Raw genomic sequence first — 18,751 nt, 5'->3', positions numbered from 1 at the left:
GCGTAGCATCACATACGTGCACCTGTTCCGGCCGACTGAATTCCACGTGCGGAGCTACCCGGAGAGGCCAGCTTGCGGGATCCCCGCACAGCCACCCCTCCCCAACGCCCACCCTACGCGCCTCCCGCGCCCTTCCTCCCCATCCCCCACACGTCCGCCCACTGACGCGCTCCGGCGGCCGCGCAGCCGCAGTAGCTGCCGCGACCGCTCCTAGCCCGAGGGATCCTGGGAAGAGGCCTTTCCGGAAGGACCGGCTCGGCGTCAGGGGCTAGGCCAGCGTTGCAGGCCCAGGCCCACGTCAGGCCCGTGTTCCAGGCCCTCGTCCTAACAGAGTCATCGGTGGCCGCGGCGACGGTCGGGTGACGGCGGAGGGCGCAGCGGGCCGCTCGCTGAGGTGGCCGGCCTCGCCGCCTCGGGAGCCGCAGTACGTGGCGGCGCCTCCCCCTTGGCCCGGAGCAGAACCGCTGGAGGAGCGGCAGCGCAGGCCTGACCAGGTGAACCGGGTCACTTAACCGCCTTCTGGTGAATCATCTGCATAATAATCAGATTTGAGGTCCACAGCCCTTTGTGGTCCTGCTGTCGAACAGTTTTCAGTGGATGACTGACTGGTGTGTTGTCGGGGGTGCCACAGCGACTGCTTGCCCTTGATAAGGAAAGCGAGCTCTCCTGCTCTTCGGGCCGCTGCCTCGTTTCCTTGAAAGCTTTCAGGTTATAATTTCGTGCTCGGGCACAGATCTTTGTGCCAGAGGAAGGATTTCACATGAAAGTGTCTCTTGGTAACGGCGAAATGGGCGTCTCCGCCCATTTGCAGCCTTGCAAGGCAGGAACCACACGTTTTTTTACCAGCAATACTCACAGTTCGGTGGTATTGCAAGGCTTTGATCAGCTTAGAATAGAAGGCTTGCTTTGTGATGTGACCCTGGTACCAGGGGATGGGGATGAAATCTTCCCCGTTCACAGAGCTATGATGGCGTCTGCTAGTGATTATTTCAAGGCAATGTTCACAGGTGGAATGAAAGAGCAAGATTTAATGTGCATTAAGCTTCATGGGGTGAACAAGGTTGGTCTGAAGAAAATAATTGATTTTATTTATACTGCAAAACTTTCTCTTAATATGGACAATCTCCAGGACACGCTTGAAGCTGCCAGCTTTTTACAGATTTTACCTGTTTTGGACTTCTGTAAAGTATTTCTTATTTCAGGAGTCTCTTTAGATAACTGTGTTGAAGTCGGACGAATTGCCAACACCTACAATCTTATCGAAGTGGATAAATATGTCAACAATTTCATCCTGAAGAATTTTCCTGCATTACTGAGTACTGGGGAATTTCTCAAACTCCCCTTTGAGCGGCTTGCTTTTGTGCTTTCTAGTAATAGTCTTAAGCACTGTACTGAACTTGAGCTCTTCAAGGCTGCCTGTCGCTGGCTAAGGTTGGAAGACCCTCGGATGGATTATGCTGCAAAATTAATGAAGAATATTCGATTTCCATTGATGACACCCCAGGATCTCATCAATTATGTGCAGACAGTAGATTTCATGAGAACAGACAATACCTGTGTGAATTTGCTTCTAGAAGCTAGCAATTACCAAATGATGCCGTATATGCAGCCAGTGATGCAGTCAGATAGAACTGCCATTCGCTCTGACTCGACACACTTGGTCACATTAGGAGGAGTTTTGAGGCAGCAGCTGGTTGTCAGTAAAGAATTACGGATGTATGATGAAAGGGCACAAGAATGGAGATCTCTAGCCCCCATGGATGCTCCTCGTTATCAGCATGGTATTGCTGTCATTGGAAACTTTCTTTATGTCGTTGGTGGTCAAAGTAATTATGATACAAAAGGAAAAACTGCTGTTGACACAGTTTTCAGATTTGATCCTCGGTATAATAAATGGATGCAGGTAGCATCATTAAATGAAAAGCGCACATTTTTCCACTTGAGTGCCCTCAAAGGACATTTATATGCTGTTGGTGGGCGAAGTGCAGCTGGTGAGCTGGCCACAGTAGAATGTTACAACCCAAGGATGAACGAGTGGAGCTATGTTGCAAAAATGAGCGAACCCCACTATGGCCATGCTGGAACAGTGTATGGAGGCTTAATGTATATTTCAGGAGGAATTACTCACGACACTTTCCAAAACGAGCTCATGTGTTTTGACCCAGATACAGACAAATGGACACAGAAGGCTCCGATGACTACAGTCAGAGGTCTGCACTGCATGTGTACAGTTGGAGACAAGCTCTATGTCATCGGTGGCAATCACTTCAGAGGAACAAGTGATTATGATGATGTTCTAAGCTGTGAATACTATTCACCAACCCTTGACCAGTGGACACCAATTGCTGCCATGTTAAGAGGTCAGAGTGATGTTGGAGTTGCTGTCTTTGAAAATAAAATCTATGTTGTAGGTGGTTATTCTTGGAATAATCGTTGTATGGTTGAAATTGTTCAGAAATATGACCCAGAAAAGGATGAGTGGCATAAAGTTTTTGACCTTCCAGAGTCACTTGGTGGCATTCGAGCTTGCACTCTCACAGTTTTTCCACCCGAGGAAAACCCTGGGTCACCTTCTAGAGAATCACCTCTTTCAGCACCTTCAGATCATTCTTAGGACTAAAATGTAGTACCTTTACAGTACATCATGGATGATCTCACACTTCCCCTGCAGTTGTCTCTTCTTAGAATGATTGGTACAGTTATTAGATAAAATGGTAATTGCTGTTGTTTGTATTGTTTGGCTCAGTGTGTTTATCATATGGTTAACAAATGTATTCTGAAAATGTATCCAACATAGCCAGCTGTTTTAACAAATGTAAAAAGATACGTAGAAAAATGTTTTAGATGTGTTTGTGGTGTTGTGTAAGTCAAATTGTAGGTGATTGTAGTAAATGTATAATTATGTTCCTTTTGCTTCAAAGCTGCAAGTTTTCATCTTTGACTTCAAAACATCAAAGGGAGGCTGCCTGCTCTGACCTAAAGTAAACAAAAGGTCATCATATATTGTTACCTACCTCCCTTTTTTCATATAGTTTTTGACATCGTTGCCAAGTCACCAGATTGAGTGCATTCAGAATATGTGAAGTTTCTTAGATAAGAGAAATAAACAGTATAGCCCTAAGTCAGGGTTTTGTATCTCTCTGGAGAGAGGGAAAGGGAGAGAGAAAATATAAGTATGTACGTACATTACATACATGTGTATATACATTCATACATCCATACACATGTAATTTTTAAATTGGTATTTCAGCTATAGGGAAATTGTTTTTAAATTAAGTTTTTTTCCTTCTGCCTAGCAGCTGTTTCTGTTCAAATGGGAATTCAGTACCAGAAAATAAGTTATCTATAGAGTCATACTAAATTGAGATAGATAAGGGTACACCATTTTAAATTGATTGCCAAATCTGTCATTTGACTAAATGGTTATTTCAGATGAAACACACTACTTTTCCGCTTGTGTATTGTTTTCTGTGGAGTTGCTTTTATACAGGTTATTTAGCAGAGTTCAGGGTTCTGAGAATTGGTTTTGCTGAGTAAGGTTAAGCTCTGCTATTTTCTGCCTTCTTGTCCAGTAAAACTTACGTGAGGTAAGCTAAGAAAGAAATACGCCGAACAAAAGTACAGGATCTTAAGTTCAGTCTCCCAGCTCAGTCAATCTAACATGATCATTTTGGGGGGTGGTTGCTCTAGCCCGTGCATCCTGAGCTTTGTGTGATCTGCCTCACAGCTGTGATCTCAGCAAACAGGACATATACTCAGTTCTGTAACAGATCAGAAAAATGTCTTTTTGGCTATGTCTAAAGAACAGGACCAACTTCAGATTTCCTAAGAAGCCAGCTACAGAAGGCCTAGGACACTGCTGTTTTTCAGGCAGTACTAAAGTACATGTTCAGCCTCTGAAATACCAGGGGCTTCCCTACTGATTGAGAATCAGATGGGGAGATCTTAATGAGACCTTGTCAGTAAATGGGCATCATAGGAGTCCGTTTGTACGTAGTGAGTGATTCTGGAGAGGTACTTTCCTGGAATAATTGCCTACCTGAAGAAAAATTTACATATGCACATTTACATACATATAAATATATCCCTACACTTGGGGGATTGTGATAGTATAAATCAGGCACAATCTTCTCTTTACTGACAATCCCATAGTAAAACTCAGGAACCCAGACAAAAGGAATTGGCTTACAGGGATCTGAACCTTACTGCCCATACAAGTGTTGATTCATTTTAATGCTTTTTATGATTTCTGCCTTGGCAGAAAATTTCATACTTTCTGTGTTTTTTATAAGTGACTAATTTTTTATTACTAAAAATAGCACAGTTGAGTACATTTAGAAAATAGAAAATGTAGAAATTGATGTTAACTTTGTGCATTAAATAAGCAAGAAATGGCATCCCAATCATTTCTTTATTAATGAGGTTAAATATTTGTGTTTTTTGAATAGTTGTTTCCTCTTTGAATGTTCATGTCCTTTACCCTTGTGATACCTATTGGACTTGCTTTGTTTTTTCATACCAAGTTATAGGATCTCTTTATGTAATAAATATAATTTAACTGGCATTTGTTTGCATTGATTTCTTTTTGTCACTCTGTTACAGTTTTACAAAGGCAGGGCCATTCAGGTAATTTTAGAGATAAAATTTGTCCATCTTTTTTATCTTTTAGGGATAATTCTGCTGTGGTTATTGTTTTTATGTACTATTGATGTATTACTCTTGGTGCTAATTCTGACCTGCTGAGGTGGTATTGCCCTGCTCACCCTCTGTTCTGCACAAACTTTTCTCTTTACCTTGTTGAAAAAAGGTTTTTGCCCTCTATTACAGTTGACTCTGTTGCTTTGTAACTAGCTAAAAATTGCTTAACCAGGTAAGCTAACTACACCTATATCCGCCACCTCCAGCCTCACCTGCTCCAACTCTCACCCTTTTATAATTTTCTGCAGTGGACAGCTGTCGTGGCGGTTACACAGTAGCTGACTGATGGTATGCTAATGCTACTAATTACGTCTGGAATTCCTTGCTTACAGATAAAGAAATTTTCAGTGGCTTTGAAATGATTGGGAAGAGATTTTATTTTCATAAGCTATTAATTTTTTACAGAAAATTAAGACTGGAAAAAAAGGATAACTGCAAGCACATTAGACATTTTTAATGTTTCTTATTTTTCTAAGTTTCAAAATTAATGCTCGTTAGTTTTTCTGATTATAGAAGTAATTTATGTGTATTATAGAAAGTACAGGAAAATAAAAGTGAAAAGTGTAAATTATCAATGATTTCCACATGCCAAGGGTAACTTCTGTTGATATTGGGTATGTTATGCTTATACATAGGTACAGACATTTGCCAAATATTTTTCAAATATACCAGATCCTAACCTAAAATCTGGATGATAAAAGGAACTAAATCCAACTTTGAAACACATACACTGCTATCATTATGAATTTTTCTTCAGGTTTTATAAAATGTGTATATATTACAAAATAATGTGCTTTTTTCCCTAATTATCAAATACATGTGCATTGAGAAAAACATTCTATTTTTACTCAAATCCATACTTCTTGTTTTCCTTTCTTGCCAGCAGTAGAATTCCTGTAGTTTACCCGTAAAGCAAACACATTCAATCATGTTTAAATTGTTCTGGTTTATAATTGGAATTGCCTGGTTTTGATTATAAAGACAAAATACGCTCCTACAGAACATTTCATTCAAAACTACAGAAACATACCATCAAGAGAAATAAAACCAATGCCCTATCCACAGCTCAACCAATTATTAACTGAAAGACCCTGGGGTAGGTAAGCTCTCAAAGGTAAAGTTTACCCTTTTGTCTATGGCATTAAGGTGGGTGTTAATAATTGTGGTATCTGTGTCAGCATAAGTAGAGAGTGTTACAAAGTGATTAGCGTAAGATGCACAGAGAAGCATTTAGTAAATGATAGTTGGTACTAATAAAGTTGGCATTTTGCATCATAATTTTTGACTTTAATCTTAATGATTTTCATAGGTTATTTTTCTTAGAAAGTATTAAATGTCCATACAATTTTCCACTCATGAATGTACCTTCATATTTTTTTCCATTTCCTATGAGTGTGTATTTAAATATCTACCCTAAGTTTTCATCATTATAAATTGAGCAAGATTTAATATTCCTACATAAAATTTTGTCCATGTCTGACTCTGATTAATTCTAAAGAAGTAAAATCGGAGTCAAAATTGTGTAGGCTCTTGAACAATATTCCAAAAGTGTGCCGATATGCATTTCCAGCGGAATGTGTTTAGTGATTATTTTGAAGGAAATCTTTACAGTTCTAGTTTTCTTGTTTGGGGTTGATACATTTTTAATTACAATACTGAAATTCTTGTTAATCAAGCATGTGCATTCTTTACTTGGGAATCATTTGTTCCTGTCTTTTGCTTTAAACGTCCTATTTGCTGCAAAGACTTTTTTTTTCTCAATTTATGGCATTTTTATGGGGGCAGGGCTACTCAACTTTTTAGTTGAGATATAATGGACATGTATTAGTCGAGGTTCAAAACATAATGATTTGATAACTATATATCAATCTGCGAAATGATCACCACACTCAATGTAATTAACATTCATCACCACACATAGGTACACAGTTTTTTTCTTGGAATGAGAACATTTTAAGATTTACTCTTAGCAACTTGCAAATATATAACAGTATGATTAACTGTAGTTACATGCTGTACATTACATCCTAATTTATTTTATAACTAGAAGTTTGTACCTTTTGACCACCTTCACCCATTCCATTTAATGCAGTCAAATATGTCCATCTTTTTGCATCTTGAACTTCTGGTGATAATTTTACTTTTTTTTTTAATGTAGTACTGGTGTCACATTTCTCGTTCTTTATCCTATTGCTTTATTAGTGCCAATTCTTAACTTGCTAAGGCAGGATTTACTGCTTATCTCTTGTTCAAATAGCTTTTCGTCTTTTTGATTGAAATGAACATGACTTTTTAAAATTTTCAAAATTCCTTTTACATTAGTATTAGTCTCTATTTACAGTAAGTATTTTCCCATCTTTTTTGTTTGAGAATATGTCTTAACATGCAAAATTTTTTTGGTAATGCAGTGAAATTACTTTTTCCTTTGTCATTTTTAAATATTTTCTTGTGTATTTTTTCCCACCATGATATGGTATAGTTATTCCGGTATTTTATATTATTGTTATGAATATCAATTTTTACTAGACTTCTAGCATAAAATCTAAAATGTTTTCAAATTATTATCCAATTGTCCCATCACCACTTTTTGAATAATTTTTACTTTCTCACTGAATTTTATGCTTTTTAAAATCATATAATAAAATCTTATATGGATCACTTAGGATCCCTTTCCTCAGTTCCAATGACCTTTTCTTCACATTGTCTTTGGCATATAGATTGCTGTTTTATTTTTTATTTATTTCTTTAAGATTTTATTTATTTATTTGACAGAGAGAGAGACAGCCAGTGAAAGATGGAACACAAGCCCGGGGAGTGGGAGAGGAAGAAGCAGGCTCCCAGCAGAGCAGGGAGCCCAATGTGGGGCTCAATCCCAAGACCCTGGGATCACGCCCTGAGCTGAAGGCAGACACTTAACGACTGAGCCACCCAGGCGCCCCTAGATTGCTGATTTCACATTGTATTTGAAACTTTATTGCAGCAGTAATAGGAAATACATGATTTTAGCATGTTGGTTTTCTGTCATCATTACCGTCATTGATTCTTAAGTTTTTGGATGAAGCATTAAGTCTCATTGATTTGTAACAGATTTTTGGGTGGATTCTCTCGTGTTTTCACCCTAGAGAATCATATTATCTGCTCAGTATAAAAACCATGTTTCATATTATTTGTATCATAACTTGAAACATTTGTTAATACTTCCGGCAAAATTATAGTAGTGACAAGTCATCGTGTCTTGTAGGTAATTTTAATAGGGGTGATTATAGTTTTCTAATTTCTTTGTTAAAGACAGATATTCTTGCTTTTGTTCATTAAAGGTGATTGTTCACAGTGCAGAACTGGTGCAGTGTTCTTAACCAAATGCATGAATAATAGATTTCATGCCTCTATTTTCTTGGTAACAGTCTCTGAGCAACCACTTTCTAGGGACTGATATTATTCTGCCATCTACTGGTTGGAATTAAAAGTCCTCATTTTAGATAGATTCCAGAAAACCTATCTTCTGAAAAACAACAACAAAATCCCCAAAACCCCAGGAATGACAAAAACCACAAGGAATTTTTGTAGCATCAAGTCTTCACATCATACTCAATTATCTAATTAAATATATGAAACCTATGATAACTTTTGGTGGATAGAGTGGGTCAGATAATCAAAGAGAATGTATTTTTTGGCATCACATAAAATACACGTTTAAATTGCTTTGACCTTTATTTAATTGATTAATTCATATAAATTGCCAAATATCTAAAGTCTGTGACATTTTTTAAAGGATTTTATTTATTTACTTAGCATGCGCAAAGGCACTGCACATGGGGGGAGGACCAGAGGGGGCGGGGAAAGAGAGAGGGAGAGAAACCTAAGCAGACCCCTGTTCTGGGCTTGGAGCCCCACAAGGAGCTCAATCCCACGACCCTGAGATCATGACCTGAGCCAAACCAAGAGTCAGAGGGTGCCCCAAAATCTGCAACATTTTATCAAAGCATCCATACCCACTACTGCATGCCTTCCTTGGGCAGGGGGAGAGCATTCCCCATTCCTTTTAAATTTTTTTTTAGCAAAGAGCCTCATCCTGAAGACACTTATAAATATTTTGCAATTACGTAAAGAATGTAATATATCCAGGTATAAATAAATCTGACAAACATAATATTCTAAGGGCTTTTTATATCAGCTTGCCCATGCGGATGCTAGGATTAGATCACTGCTCCAGCCACATAGCTTTCACTCAGCCTGGACAGCAGCATATTTACATAACCACACACTGACTTCTGAACCAGCCGATTCAAATTCTTTAGAGTACCATCCATGAGCTCAAAGAAAGCCTGTTTCTTGGCTATCGGAAGAGTGGCATAACTACCCATTTCTAATTGTCCAAAATACTGTCTCAGAGTAAACTGTTCCCATACATAAAGCATTCTTTTCCTTAGGATGGATGTGACTGAAAACAGTTGACTTCTTACTGATGCCTCCTGAAGGCTATCAAGAGTACGCATATGCCCATCTTTCTTTTCCAGACAGAGCTGAAGGGCAAGGTTGTATTTCATGCAATCTTAGATGAGTATAAAGCTGATGGCAGCAGCCAAGGCCAGATGTTTCACTGTGTCCAGCCCCATCCTCAGTTCTAAGTCCATAGAGTATCCTGACTCTTTACTGGTCCATCTTCCAGTAACTGTATAGGTAGAGGTTTATCATCCTTTGCCACATTTCACCCAAGAGCCGGTCAGCACCATCAGTTTATGCATGGGTCAAAGGGCAGCTCTAGTTTTTACTGACTCGAACAACTTTATCGTAGTTGGGAAGCATAGTTTATCACTTAGAAGTGAAGGAAACATTCTTCCATCCAGGAATTCATGATTCATAAAAACTTTAATTCATGGTAAATCATTAAACAAGACTTACTTAATATAGAATCCCAGAGTCAATATTAACATTTCTTCATACTAGGCAAAAATTTTACTACAGTTTTTTATTAATATCTCCATCCTTCTCTAAATGAAAAAATCACAGATTTCACAAAACCTTCCACATGTCATGCATACAGATATAGCTGAAGATGTCACTTAAGCTCAAAGACTGGGGAAAGAGTTTTCTAACCTTCAAAGCTGCTCTCCCTTACTGAGCTCACCCAGGCCCTGAACTGTTGACTTTATCCTGCAAGGGGAGTAGGTTATGGGTTCCACTGACACTGTCTACTTTGTTCACTTCTTGGGTTTTAATATATTCTATATTCACCCTCACCACTTACCTGGGAGCTAATTCAGCCAGGTGCAACAGGTTCGTGGCTATCATTTGGGAAAACCTGTACGCGTAGACCAAACTCAAGAAAATCCCTCTCAACTTAGCTCCCAAACCCAATGTCTAGAAATGGATGAGGATTCCCTGCTGGGCACTTCCAGCTGGTCAACGCTCCCAGGGAATGGCACCCTGCTTATGTGGAGTAAAAGAGAAGCCCTGTCAAGATCTAAGTAGCAATCAGGATTATAACTTGGAGAATGACCTAAGTCTGCTGAAGCCTTGGTCTCGTGCAGGGGCAGGAGCAGGAAGGGGGTTTATTCAGGAGAATGACAGGATTAGCCGTCTTACAGCTATGAACCTGTCCTGAACTATAAACTAGTCACCAGCTGGACGTTTTATTTTAAAAAATCATGAAAACAACTGATCATTCTGGTCCATAATTGCACTTCCCTGGGGTGGTTACTACACTTCAGTGATGTCACAGGACCCAGCCATTCTATTTGAAGAAATGGGCAGTTTTTGAATACTTAATCATACAAATGTTCAGGATGCCGTTAGGGAGATGACTCAAGACGGTGGTATCAGGCACAAGAAACACGCAGAACTTGCTACGCCTAAGCTCCATGCCTGCACAGAAAGAGTGATTGGTTTTTCTCTAGTTCACCTTATGTGTAATTCCCCCCCCACACACACACACTGCTGGCTCTCAGGAGACCGGGGGCACAGAGAAAAATCTCAGCAATAGTCTAACTCCATAACAGCCCTGTCCAGCCCTTAGGAATGACTTCACGCCCCGGACCTAACCTCTTCCACAGTCCCCATAATTCTATTCCTCTACGCAAATTGGCATTTGACCCTTAAAAACTGCTTTTATTAATATCAAGAATATAGTACTGAGGAACATTGTTCTTTCACATTATAGGTTAGCGTCTATTTGTCTGATAGCATATTTCTGAGTGTCCTCTTTTTGAAGACTGAGCCACATGGCCACTTGGGCACAAGAGAACAGCAACCCAATTTCCAACCCAAACGCAAAGCTTCGTAGGTCAGGTTTTCATCCACTACACTCCACATTTTTCCTGGTATTATAGGTTCCAAGGAAACGATATCAGGATCCTGCTCAGTCCCGTGGCCCGTGACACACAGTCCTCTCAGCTTTTGAGTGATTATTGCTTTCTTACCAATGACTACCCTAACTCCACCGTGTTCCTAGAACCTCTGGGATAAACGCTAGCTCAAGAGGTAGCCCAGAGCTGATATTCTTTTCCCCGATTTCCTTAGACTCATGTAGTCCAAGTTCAAACCCTCTGAGAATACCCTTCCTATCCCTTCCGACTGAACTTTATCGTGATCCTTTATGGTGGATGATCTCACAGCAACAGTTAAGAAATCTAACTTGGTTTGACTATAGACCTGTTGCTGTTGGTCTGCACCTGCTGGGCTTCATTACATTCCAGGAAAGGAAGGTGTGTGAGAGTAACCAGAGAGAGTAAGCACAGCCTTCAGCCCCATCTGTGCCGTCAGTGGTCAGAGAGAAGAAAATTCGGTGTTAAATTTTTGGGGGGAGGGTGTGAGGAGGCTGGCAGGTGCCCCCTTTTATTTTATACACAGAAATAATGTTTCAAACTGTTTTTTAAATATCTGAAAGATCTTAAGGGAAAAAAATCTCTTCTTTCTTCAACTGATGTGAAAAGAAAAAAATGAGGATGGGGGAAACCTATAACAAAGAAAGCTTGTCCGTTACTCTCTCATAGCTATTGTATAGATATTTTGAATATTAAAAATCAGCAATGTGATCACATCTTGCACCCAAGTCCCTTGAATTGGCAACACTGATCTGGAAGACCTGGAAGATGACAAGCGGATTCAATAAGCTTGGCTTCTAAGAGCAGAAAACACACAACCTACAAGGTGAGTACGACAAAATCACAGAGAGAGAGAAATCCCAGGGAGACTCTGCGACAGACTGTCTTCCAAAGATGGCCACAACAGTACCTCCCATCCCACACGTGTCTTGAGAACTTTGCCATTTCTCAAAAGGTTGACTCTAATTCACCTCCCCCATTAAGTATGGGAGGGCCTGGGAATTGCTTATAAAAGAATCTGTTAGAAATAACGTTGCATGGGGTGCCTGGGTGGCACAGCAGTTAAGCGTCTGCCTTCGGCTCAGGGCGTGATCCCAGCGTTATGGGATCGAGCCCCACATCAGGCTCCTCTGCTATGAGCCTGCTTCTTCCTCTCCCACTCCCCCTGCTTGTGTTCCCTCTCTCGCTGGCTGTCTCTCTCTCTGTCGAATAAATAAATAAAATCTTTTTTAAAAAAAGGAAATAATGTTGCGTGACTTCCACGATTATGTTAGAGTTTATCACCCTTGACACTACTGATACTTGAGACCAGACAACGCTCTGTTGTGGGGCCCTGTCCCAGGCACCGTGGGATAGTAGCAGCCTCCGTGGCTTATACCCATCAGCTGCCAGTAGAGCCCTGACCAGTTGTGACAACTAAAAATGTCTCCAGACATTGCCAAAAGTCCCCTGGGGGACAAAATCATTCTCACTGAGAACCACTGGGTTAGGTCATGAAAGATGATACAGCTTTGTCATTGGGCCCCTCATTTTGGAGCCCTCGGTCCCTACGCAAACAGTGTGACTGTACCGGTTCCACAGTCAGAGAAACCAGGCCTCAAGGAGAAGTGATAGCGAGGTGCTCCTGCACCCAGTGCCAGCTGAGATCCTAGCTGAGACATATAAGCATCAGACGTACCAGCGAAAATGTCTACCCACTGTCAAGTCAGCCCCAGCCATCCAGTGGGCTGTGTTCCAAGCTGAGGGCTCAGATGTGCAGCAGAGATAAGCCACTCCTTTGAATCCCTGACTCGCAGAACCTGTGAGAATAAGACAATTGTGATTTAGGATCATGCATTTTAGGGTAATCTGTTTCAAAGCTATAGTAATGGGGTTAGTGTGTATCGGGAGTGGAATGATGAAAATAACAAGTAAATAACAAACCCTGTCTATCAGATCAGACCGAGTAAGAGACTGTAAAATCTTTTAACACTTAAGAAAGATCTAAGGTCGTGCCTTGTAGATTTTCAAACAAACACCAGGCGTCTAAGGATCGGAAGGGAGTGCCTCACAGGTGCTCACCATTAAGCAAGAGGACCCTAAGAGACCAAACTGTTGTCTCACAGCAGCCTTGTGGGTCAAGCCCAAAGTGGAAAAGGGTGTATTTGAAGAAATTTGTGGGTGTGCCTACTATCTAATGACTTTCATTATAAACTGATATATAGCCAACCCACTATTTTTAAAGTAATATATCAGTTTAGACTGAGAGTAAGAGATAACACAAAATAAAGAGGACTCTGGAGCACCAAACTTTTATGGAAAGAAAGAAGGCTGAGAAGCCAAAGCAGTAGAAACACGAGCCACTTCTTGTGGAAAAGGAAGGATAACTTAAAAGGCAGAACCAAGAAGCACAGAGAAGAGAAAAATCAGCCATGGAGAGTAGCTCCCAGAGAGCTGGCCTGAGCCCCAATCTGAAAACCGACACCACCCGCCCTAATGGCTATCAGATTATGATAGACCAGTGAGCACTGTGTGCTTTCTGCTTTCCCTCATTTGGAAAGGGAAGGTTGGTAATGTTCCCTTGTTTCTGTCTTAGACACTATATATTGATAGTAAAGGGACAAATAACCTCTCTGTTTGGATTATAGGTCTCCACATTGAGAAGAATGACACAGAGCAGTGCTGCAGAAATGGCCTTACTTGTGATTATTTCAGTTGCAAATGATAGAGGCACAGTGAAAGAGAATGAATAGAAAATAAATACTGTGGACAGAAGTAGTTAGGGGCGGGGAAGCTACCTTTGAGTTCACATAACCACACCAGCTCAGTCTCCCACCCCAGCTTTCCCCAGGTGTTCTTACTACTGGCCAACTTTCTCTTTGCCAGTTGCCTCCCAAGGCTAAAGCTGGTAGGGAGCCCAGGCTAGGAAGAGATAGAGGTTTTAGCGCATAAGGAACTGCAGGAGCACTGAGTGCAGGGTCAGTCTTTGCTGAGGGAAGCGTGGCCCTGTGGGGAGAAAATTACTCCCAAGATCCAAAACTCCCAGCCCATGACCTATCAGAATAGAATACGAAATGACTTGCCATTCACAGCAGAAACCAGATGTCAGGAGAACGGACCACAATAGGATGATGGGACCACCAATGTCCCATACTCCCATCACACCATCACAGTGTCCATCCTCCCATTCCCCATCTTTCCACAGTTCCATCATCCTGATACCTACAGCCCCATTGTCCCATCCCCCCATCACATCATCAACACAAGGTCCCAACCTCCCATTGCCCCATTGCACCATAGTCCCATGCTCTCATCTCCCACCACCCTATCTTCCACAGTCCCACCATCTGACATCCCTGAAGCCCCATCATCCCATCCCCCCATTGCACCATCACCCCAAGGTCCCATCCTCCCATCCCACCATCCTACCATCACCCCACTGACCCATCCCCCAATTGCATCATAGTCCCATCGGCCCATCCTCCCACCAACCCATCTTCCGCAGTCTTGTCATCCTAACATCCCACAATGCCATTGTCCCACCGCCCCATCCTCCATCCTCCCATCACCCCATCATCCCTTTGCCCCATCATCCCATCACCCATCTTCCCAATGACTCATCCTCCCATCACCCCATCTTTCCACAGTCTCATCCTCCTTACATCCTGCAGCCCCATCATCCCTTCGCCCCATCCTCCCAGGGTCCCATGGTCCTGACATCCCACAGTGTCATCCTCCCATCACCCCATCATTCCAGAGTCCCATCATCCTGACATCCTGCAGCCCCATCCTCACATCCCCACATCATCACCTGTCCCATCCTCCCATCACCCCATCTTCCCACCATCCCATCGTCCCTTTGCACCATTGTCCCATTCTCCCATTGCCCCATTGTCCCATCATCCTATCAGCCCATTTTCCCAATGCCTCATCCTCCCATTGTCCCCATCCTTCCAAGGCCAGTTGTCCTGACATACCACAGTCCAAAGCCCCCTCGCTCCATCATTCCAAACTTCCATCAGCCGACATCCCACAGTGGCATCTTCCCATCAACCTATAACCCCATCACATCATCATCCCATCCTCCCACCACCCCATCCTCTCACCACCCCATCGTGCCACCGTCCCATTGTCCGAATGCCCCATCATCCTGGCATCCTGCAGCCCCATCTTCACTATTCACCAACATCCCATCATCCCATCTTCCCAATGTATCACCCCCATTGTTCCACAGTCCCATCAACTTGATATCTTGCAGCCCCATCATCCCATCACCCTATCATCCCATTGCCCCATCAACCCATAGTCCCATCATACATTCTCCCATCACCCCATCTTTCCACAGTCACCTCATCCTGACATCACTCAGCCCCATGGAACTATCTCAACATCACCCCATCGACCATCATACCATCATCCCAAAACCCTTGCCCGAACCTCCCACCAAACCACTGACCCATCATGTCCCTACCCACCAAACTGACTGAGCCTTACATACCCACAACACTGCACACACACATGACCCAGAAGCTGTAAACGCCTCTGAATGTGCTCCCATTCCCAGTCTCAAATCACTGTAGGAAAACGATTCAGGAGACCGTGGTTGGCCTGGAGTTTGTGCAGGGAAAAAAGAGCCCAGGATTCCGGGCAGAACCCAGAAGAAGCAAGGGGCAGGACTTCCTCCAGGCTGAAAATGTCTCCTCCAAAGACTCAGAGAGAGACATAAACAGCGGAAAGGGCAGCACAAAGTATGAGTTTTGGGGACTATACAAGAGACACAAAGCTGGCTCTGAGGAACAGAGTCAGCCTTTCCCTGAGTCTGCTGCTGAAAACAACGACCACACACCACTTTGCGGTCGCTGAACTCCTCCACGGCCCACCTCTCTTGGCTAGTGGCAGCAGCCCCGCTCCCCTGCGTCCCTGCCCACTCCCTCGCAGGACACCTGCCTCGATCCATAGCCCAGAGTGCACGGACATCCACGTACTCATGACACAGCTCAAAAAATGTCTCCTCTCCCACGTGCCTGAAGGACAGAACCTACTTCAGAGTTCCTTGGGAAAGAGGGACTGTCACCCAAATCGAAAGACACAAAGCACCTGCTTCTCCCGCCAGATGCTCCAGCAGATCTTCGGCCTCTTCAGCACAGAGCACAGCCAGGCTGCTTGGAGCCACGCCGCCCTCGATAACCTCCTCTCCAGCCTTCACGGCTGCCTGGAACACCGGGAGCCCAGCGAAGAGGACACCCTGGCCTGTCTGCATTTGGGGACTGTTGTCCAGAAGGATTTCCGAGGCACCCATCTCTACCCATCTCTACCTCAAGGAAAAGAAATACAGCCACTGTGCCTGGGAGGTGGTCAGAGCGGAAATGGAGAGGCGTCTTTTCCTCCTTTCACACCCCTCAAGGAAAGGAGAAAGTGATACCCAGGACTCTCCCTAATCAGTGACATTCTTTGCTGAGCCCCCCAAAACAATCTCAACTCATCCCCTATTGTGGCACCAGCTGAAAAGATCTGAAACCAAAATCATGAAGTTTTTTTAAAAATGGAGTGCAGGGGCGCCTGGGTGGTGCGGTCCTTAAGCGTCTGCCTTCAGCTCAGGGCGAGATCCCAGAGATCCCAGAGTTCTGGGATTGAGCCCCACGTCAGGCTCCTCTGCTGGGAGCCTGCTTCTTCCTCTCCCTCTCCCCCTGCTTGTGTTCCCTGCTGGCTGTCTCTCTCTGTTAAGTAAATAAAATCTTTAAAAAAATGGAGTGCACTTCACGAATTCACAAAATACCTTTAGACAGAACAGCATGAACTCCTTTCTTAAATAAACGATTTCATGACACCATTGTTTTACTCTGTTTCTGTTTGGGGGCATATTTGCTGTTTCCAGAGTCGAAAGTCCCACTTTTTATGGACAAAGGTCTGGAGGAGAGTGTAGTGTTGAAGACATTGGTCAGGTAAGTGCATGGCAGTTGCTGGGACTCATGGACACAGAGCTGTAGCAGTACAACGCAGGAATTCCTGCTCAGAATTCTTCTGGATGGCGACTGGCTGCCTGAAATGCGTCCCCGCGGCGTTTCAGGCGCGTCCTATCCTGGAATCGCCCCATCGTCCCATCGCCCCAGTGTCCCGCCTCCCACCCCCCCTTCCTACCAGGGAAGCCTGTGCCGGTGGCTGACCCCTGTCCCACCGCAAATGGCTGCAGAAGTCGCAGAGTGCGCTGTGGGCACACGACTTCCTTGTGGCGCCTACTCAGACGGTAGCGGTGCGCTACTGGCTCTGGGCAATGCGTCCCCGCGGCGCTCCAGGCGCGTCCTATCCTCCCATCGCCCCATCTGCCCGCCGCCCCCGTCTGGTCAAATAAGCCTGTACGGGTGGCTGAACCGCTCTCCCATCGCATATAGGTTTAGAAGTCTGCAGAGCGCATTATAGCTGTGCTCCCGACGTCCTTCCAGCGCCAACGCGGACGGTGGCGGCGTGTAACTGGCTAAGCGGAATGCGTCCCCGCCGCGCTCCAGGCGCGTCCTATCCGCTCTTCGCCCTATCTTCCCATCGCCCCAACGCCCCGCTCCCCCTTCTTCCATATGTCCACCCTGAGGCCTTATCATCCCCCATCATCACATGTCGCCATCGTCCCATCATCCCATCGCCCATTTTTGCCATCGTCCACCTTCCCATCGTCCATCCTCCACTCATCCTGTCTCCTCTTGGCCCTATCGTCCCATCGCCCCATCCTCCTGTCACCCCCTACAACCATCGCCTCATCGTCCCCTCCAAGTACCCTAACATCGTCCCATCGTCCTATCTGTCCTACCGTCTCGCGGCGGAAGCCGGTGCCTGTGGCTGCACCCCTGTCCCATTGCAAATCGGTGTAGAAGTTGCAGAGTGCTTTGTGGGCACACGATTTCCTTCCAGCGCCAACGCAGACGGTGCCGGTGTCGGTGCTCCACTGACTGCTTGGAATTCCCCGCTGCACACTCCAAGCGCGCCCTATTCTCCCTTCGCTCCATCGTCCCGTTTCCCCCAATGCCCGTCCGTCTTCTGTCCGTCTTCTCTCCCCATTGTCCCATTTCATCGTCTGTTTGTGCCATCGTCCCCCCGTCTCTTTGCCCCATCTTCCCCTCCTTCCATAGTTCCATCGTCCATCCTCCGGTTATCCTGTCCCCCATGGGCCTATGGTCCCATCGTTGGGTCATCCCATACCGCCATCCCCCTTCATCCTATCGCACTGTCCCGCCCGGGGAAGCCTGTGCCGGTGGCTGCTCCGCTCTCCCATGGCTAATCGGTCTAGAAGTCTGCAGAGCGGGAGTGCATGACTTCTTTCCCTTGCCAAAGCAGACACTGGCGGCGCGGGACTGGCTGGGTGGAATCGAATCCTCCCATCGCCCATCCTGCCCTCACCCGTCATCCCGAGGGCCCTGGCCCCCAATAGTAACCTCATCGTCCCATCATCGTGTTCTCCGAACGCCACCGCGGCTTCGCCATCGTCCCCCGTGTCGAAGTGGCTTCGCCCCGTGGTGTCTCACCCGTCTGGGCCATTGCTGAAGGGGCTTCGGTCTGCAAATGTCCCCGCTGAAAGTGCGGCGTGCTTTGTTGGAGGTTGTGCGAGCTAAAGCGAAAGCTAAAGCGCGCCGGGAGAGGGGAAACGGGAGGGGCAAAGGTTCAGCAGGCTCCAGAATCCCGACTGCGGATTCGATCTCAGGCTTAGACTGTGAATCATGGCCCAAGCCGCAGGCAGACGCTTTAACCCACTGAGCCAACCAGCA

General features: G+C 44.6%; 1 protein-coding gene and 1 long non-coding RNA gene across 2 annotated transcripts; one reads left to right on the top strand and one right to left on the bottom strand.

The window, feature by feature from the left end:
• The first annotated feature begins 201 nt into the window (after window positions 1-201).
• Window positions 202-4,564, top strand: KLHL9 (kelch like family member 9). Its single transcript, XM_002918534.4, has one exon. It carries the CDS (start codon window positions 761-763, stop codon window positions 2,612-2,614), a length of 1,854 nt encoding a protein of 617 aa, XP_002918580.1. The 5' UTR covers window positions 202-760; the 3' UTR covers window positions 2,615-4,564.
• A 2,249-nt stretch (window positions 4,565-6,813) lies between these two features.
• On the bottom strand, window positions 6,814-18,745 carry LOC117802978. Its single transcript, XR_004626477.1, has 2 exons — window positions 18,422-18,745; window positions 6,814-12,820 (listed from the first exon to the last, which is right to left on the bottom strand). It is a non-coding gene; the product is annotated as an uncharacterized LOC117802978 (long non-coding RNA).
• Between the last annotated feature and the right edge of the window lie 6 nt (window positions 18,746-18,751).

This window comes from Ailuropoda melanoleuca, chromosome 7, assembly GCF_002007445.2.
Source record: "Ailuropoda melanoleuca isolate Jingjing chromosome 7, ASM200744v2, whole genome shotgun sequence".
Classification (NCBI taxonomy): domain Eukaryota; kingdom Metazoa; phylum Chordata; class Mammalia; order Carnivora; family Ursidae; genus Ailuropoda; species Ailuropoda melanoleuca.
This window is presented reverse-complemented; position numbering and strand designations above follow the sequence as displayed.

Coding starts and splice junctions, on each gene's coding strand:
- KLHL9 (XM_002918534.4), top strand. CDS start 761: ATGAAAGTGTCTCTTGGTAACGGCGAAATGGGCGTCTCCGCCCATTTG.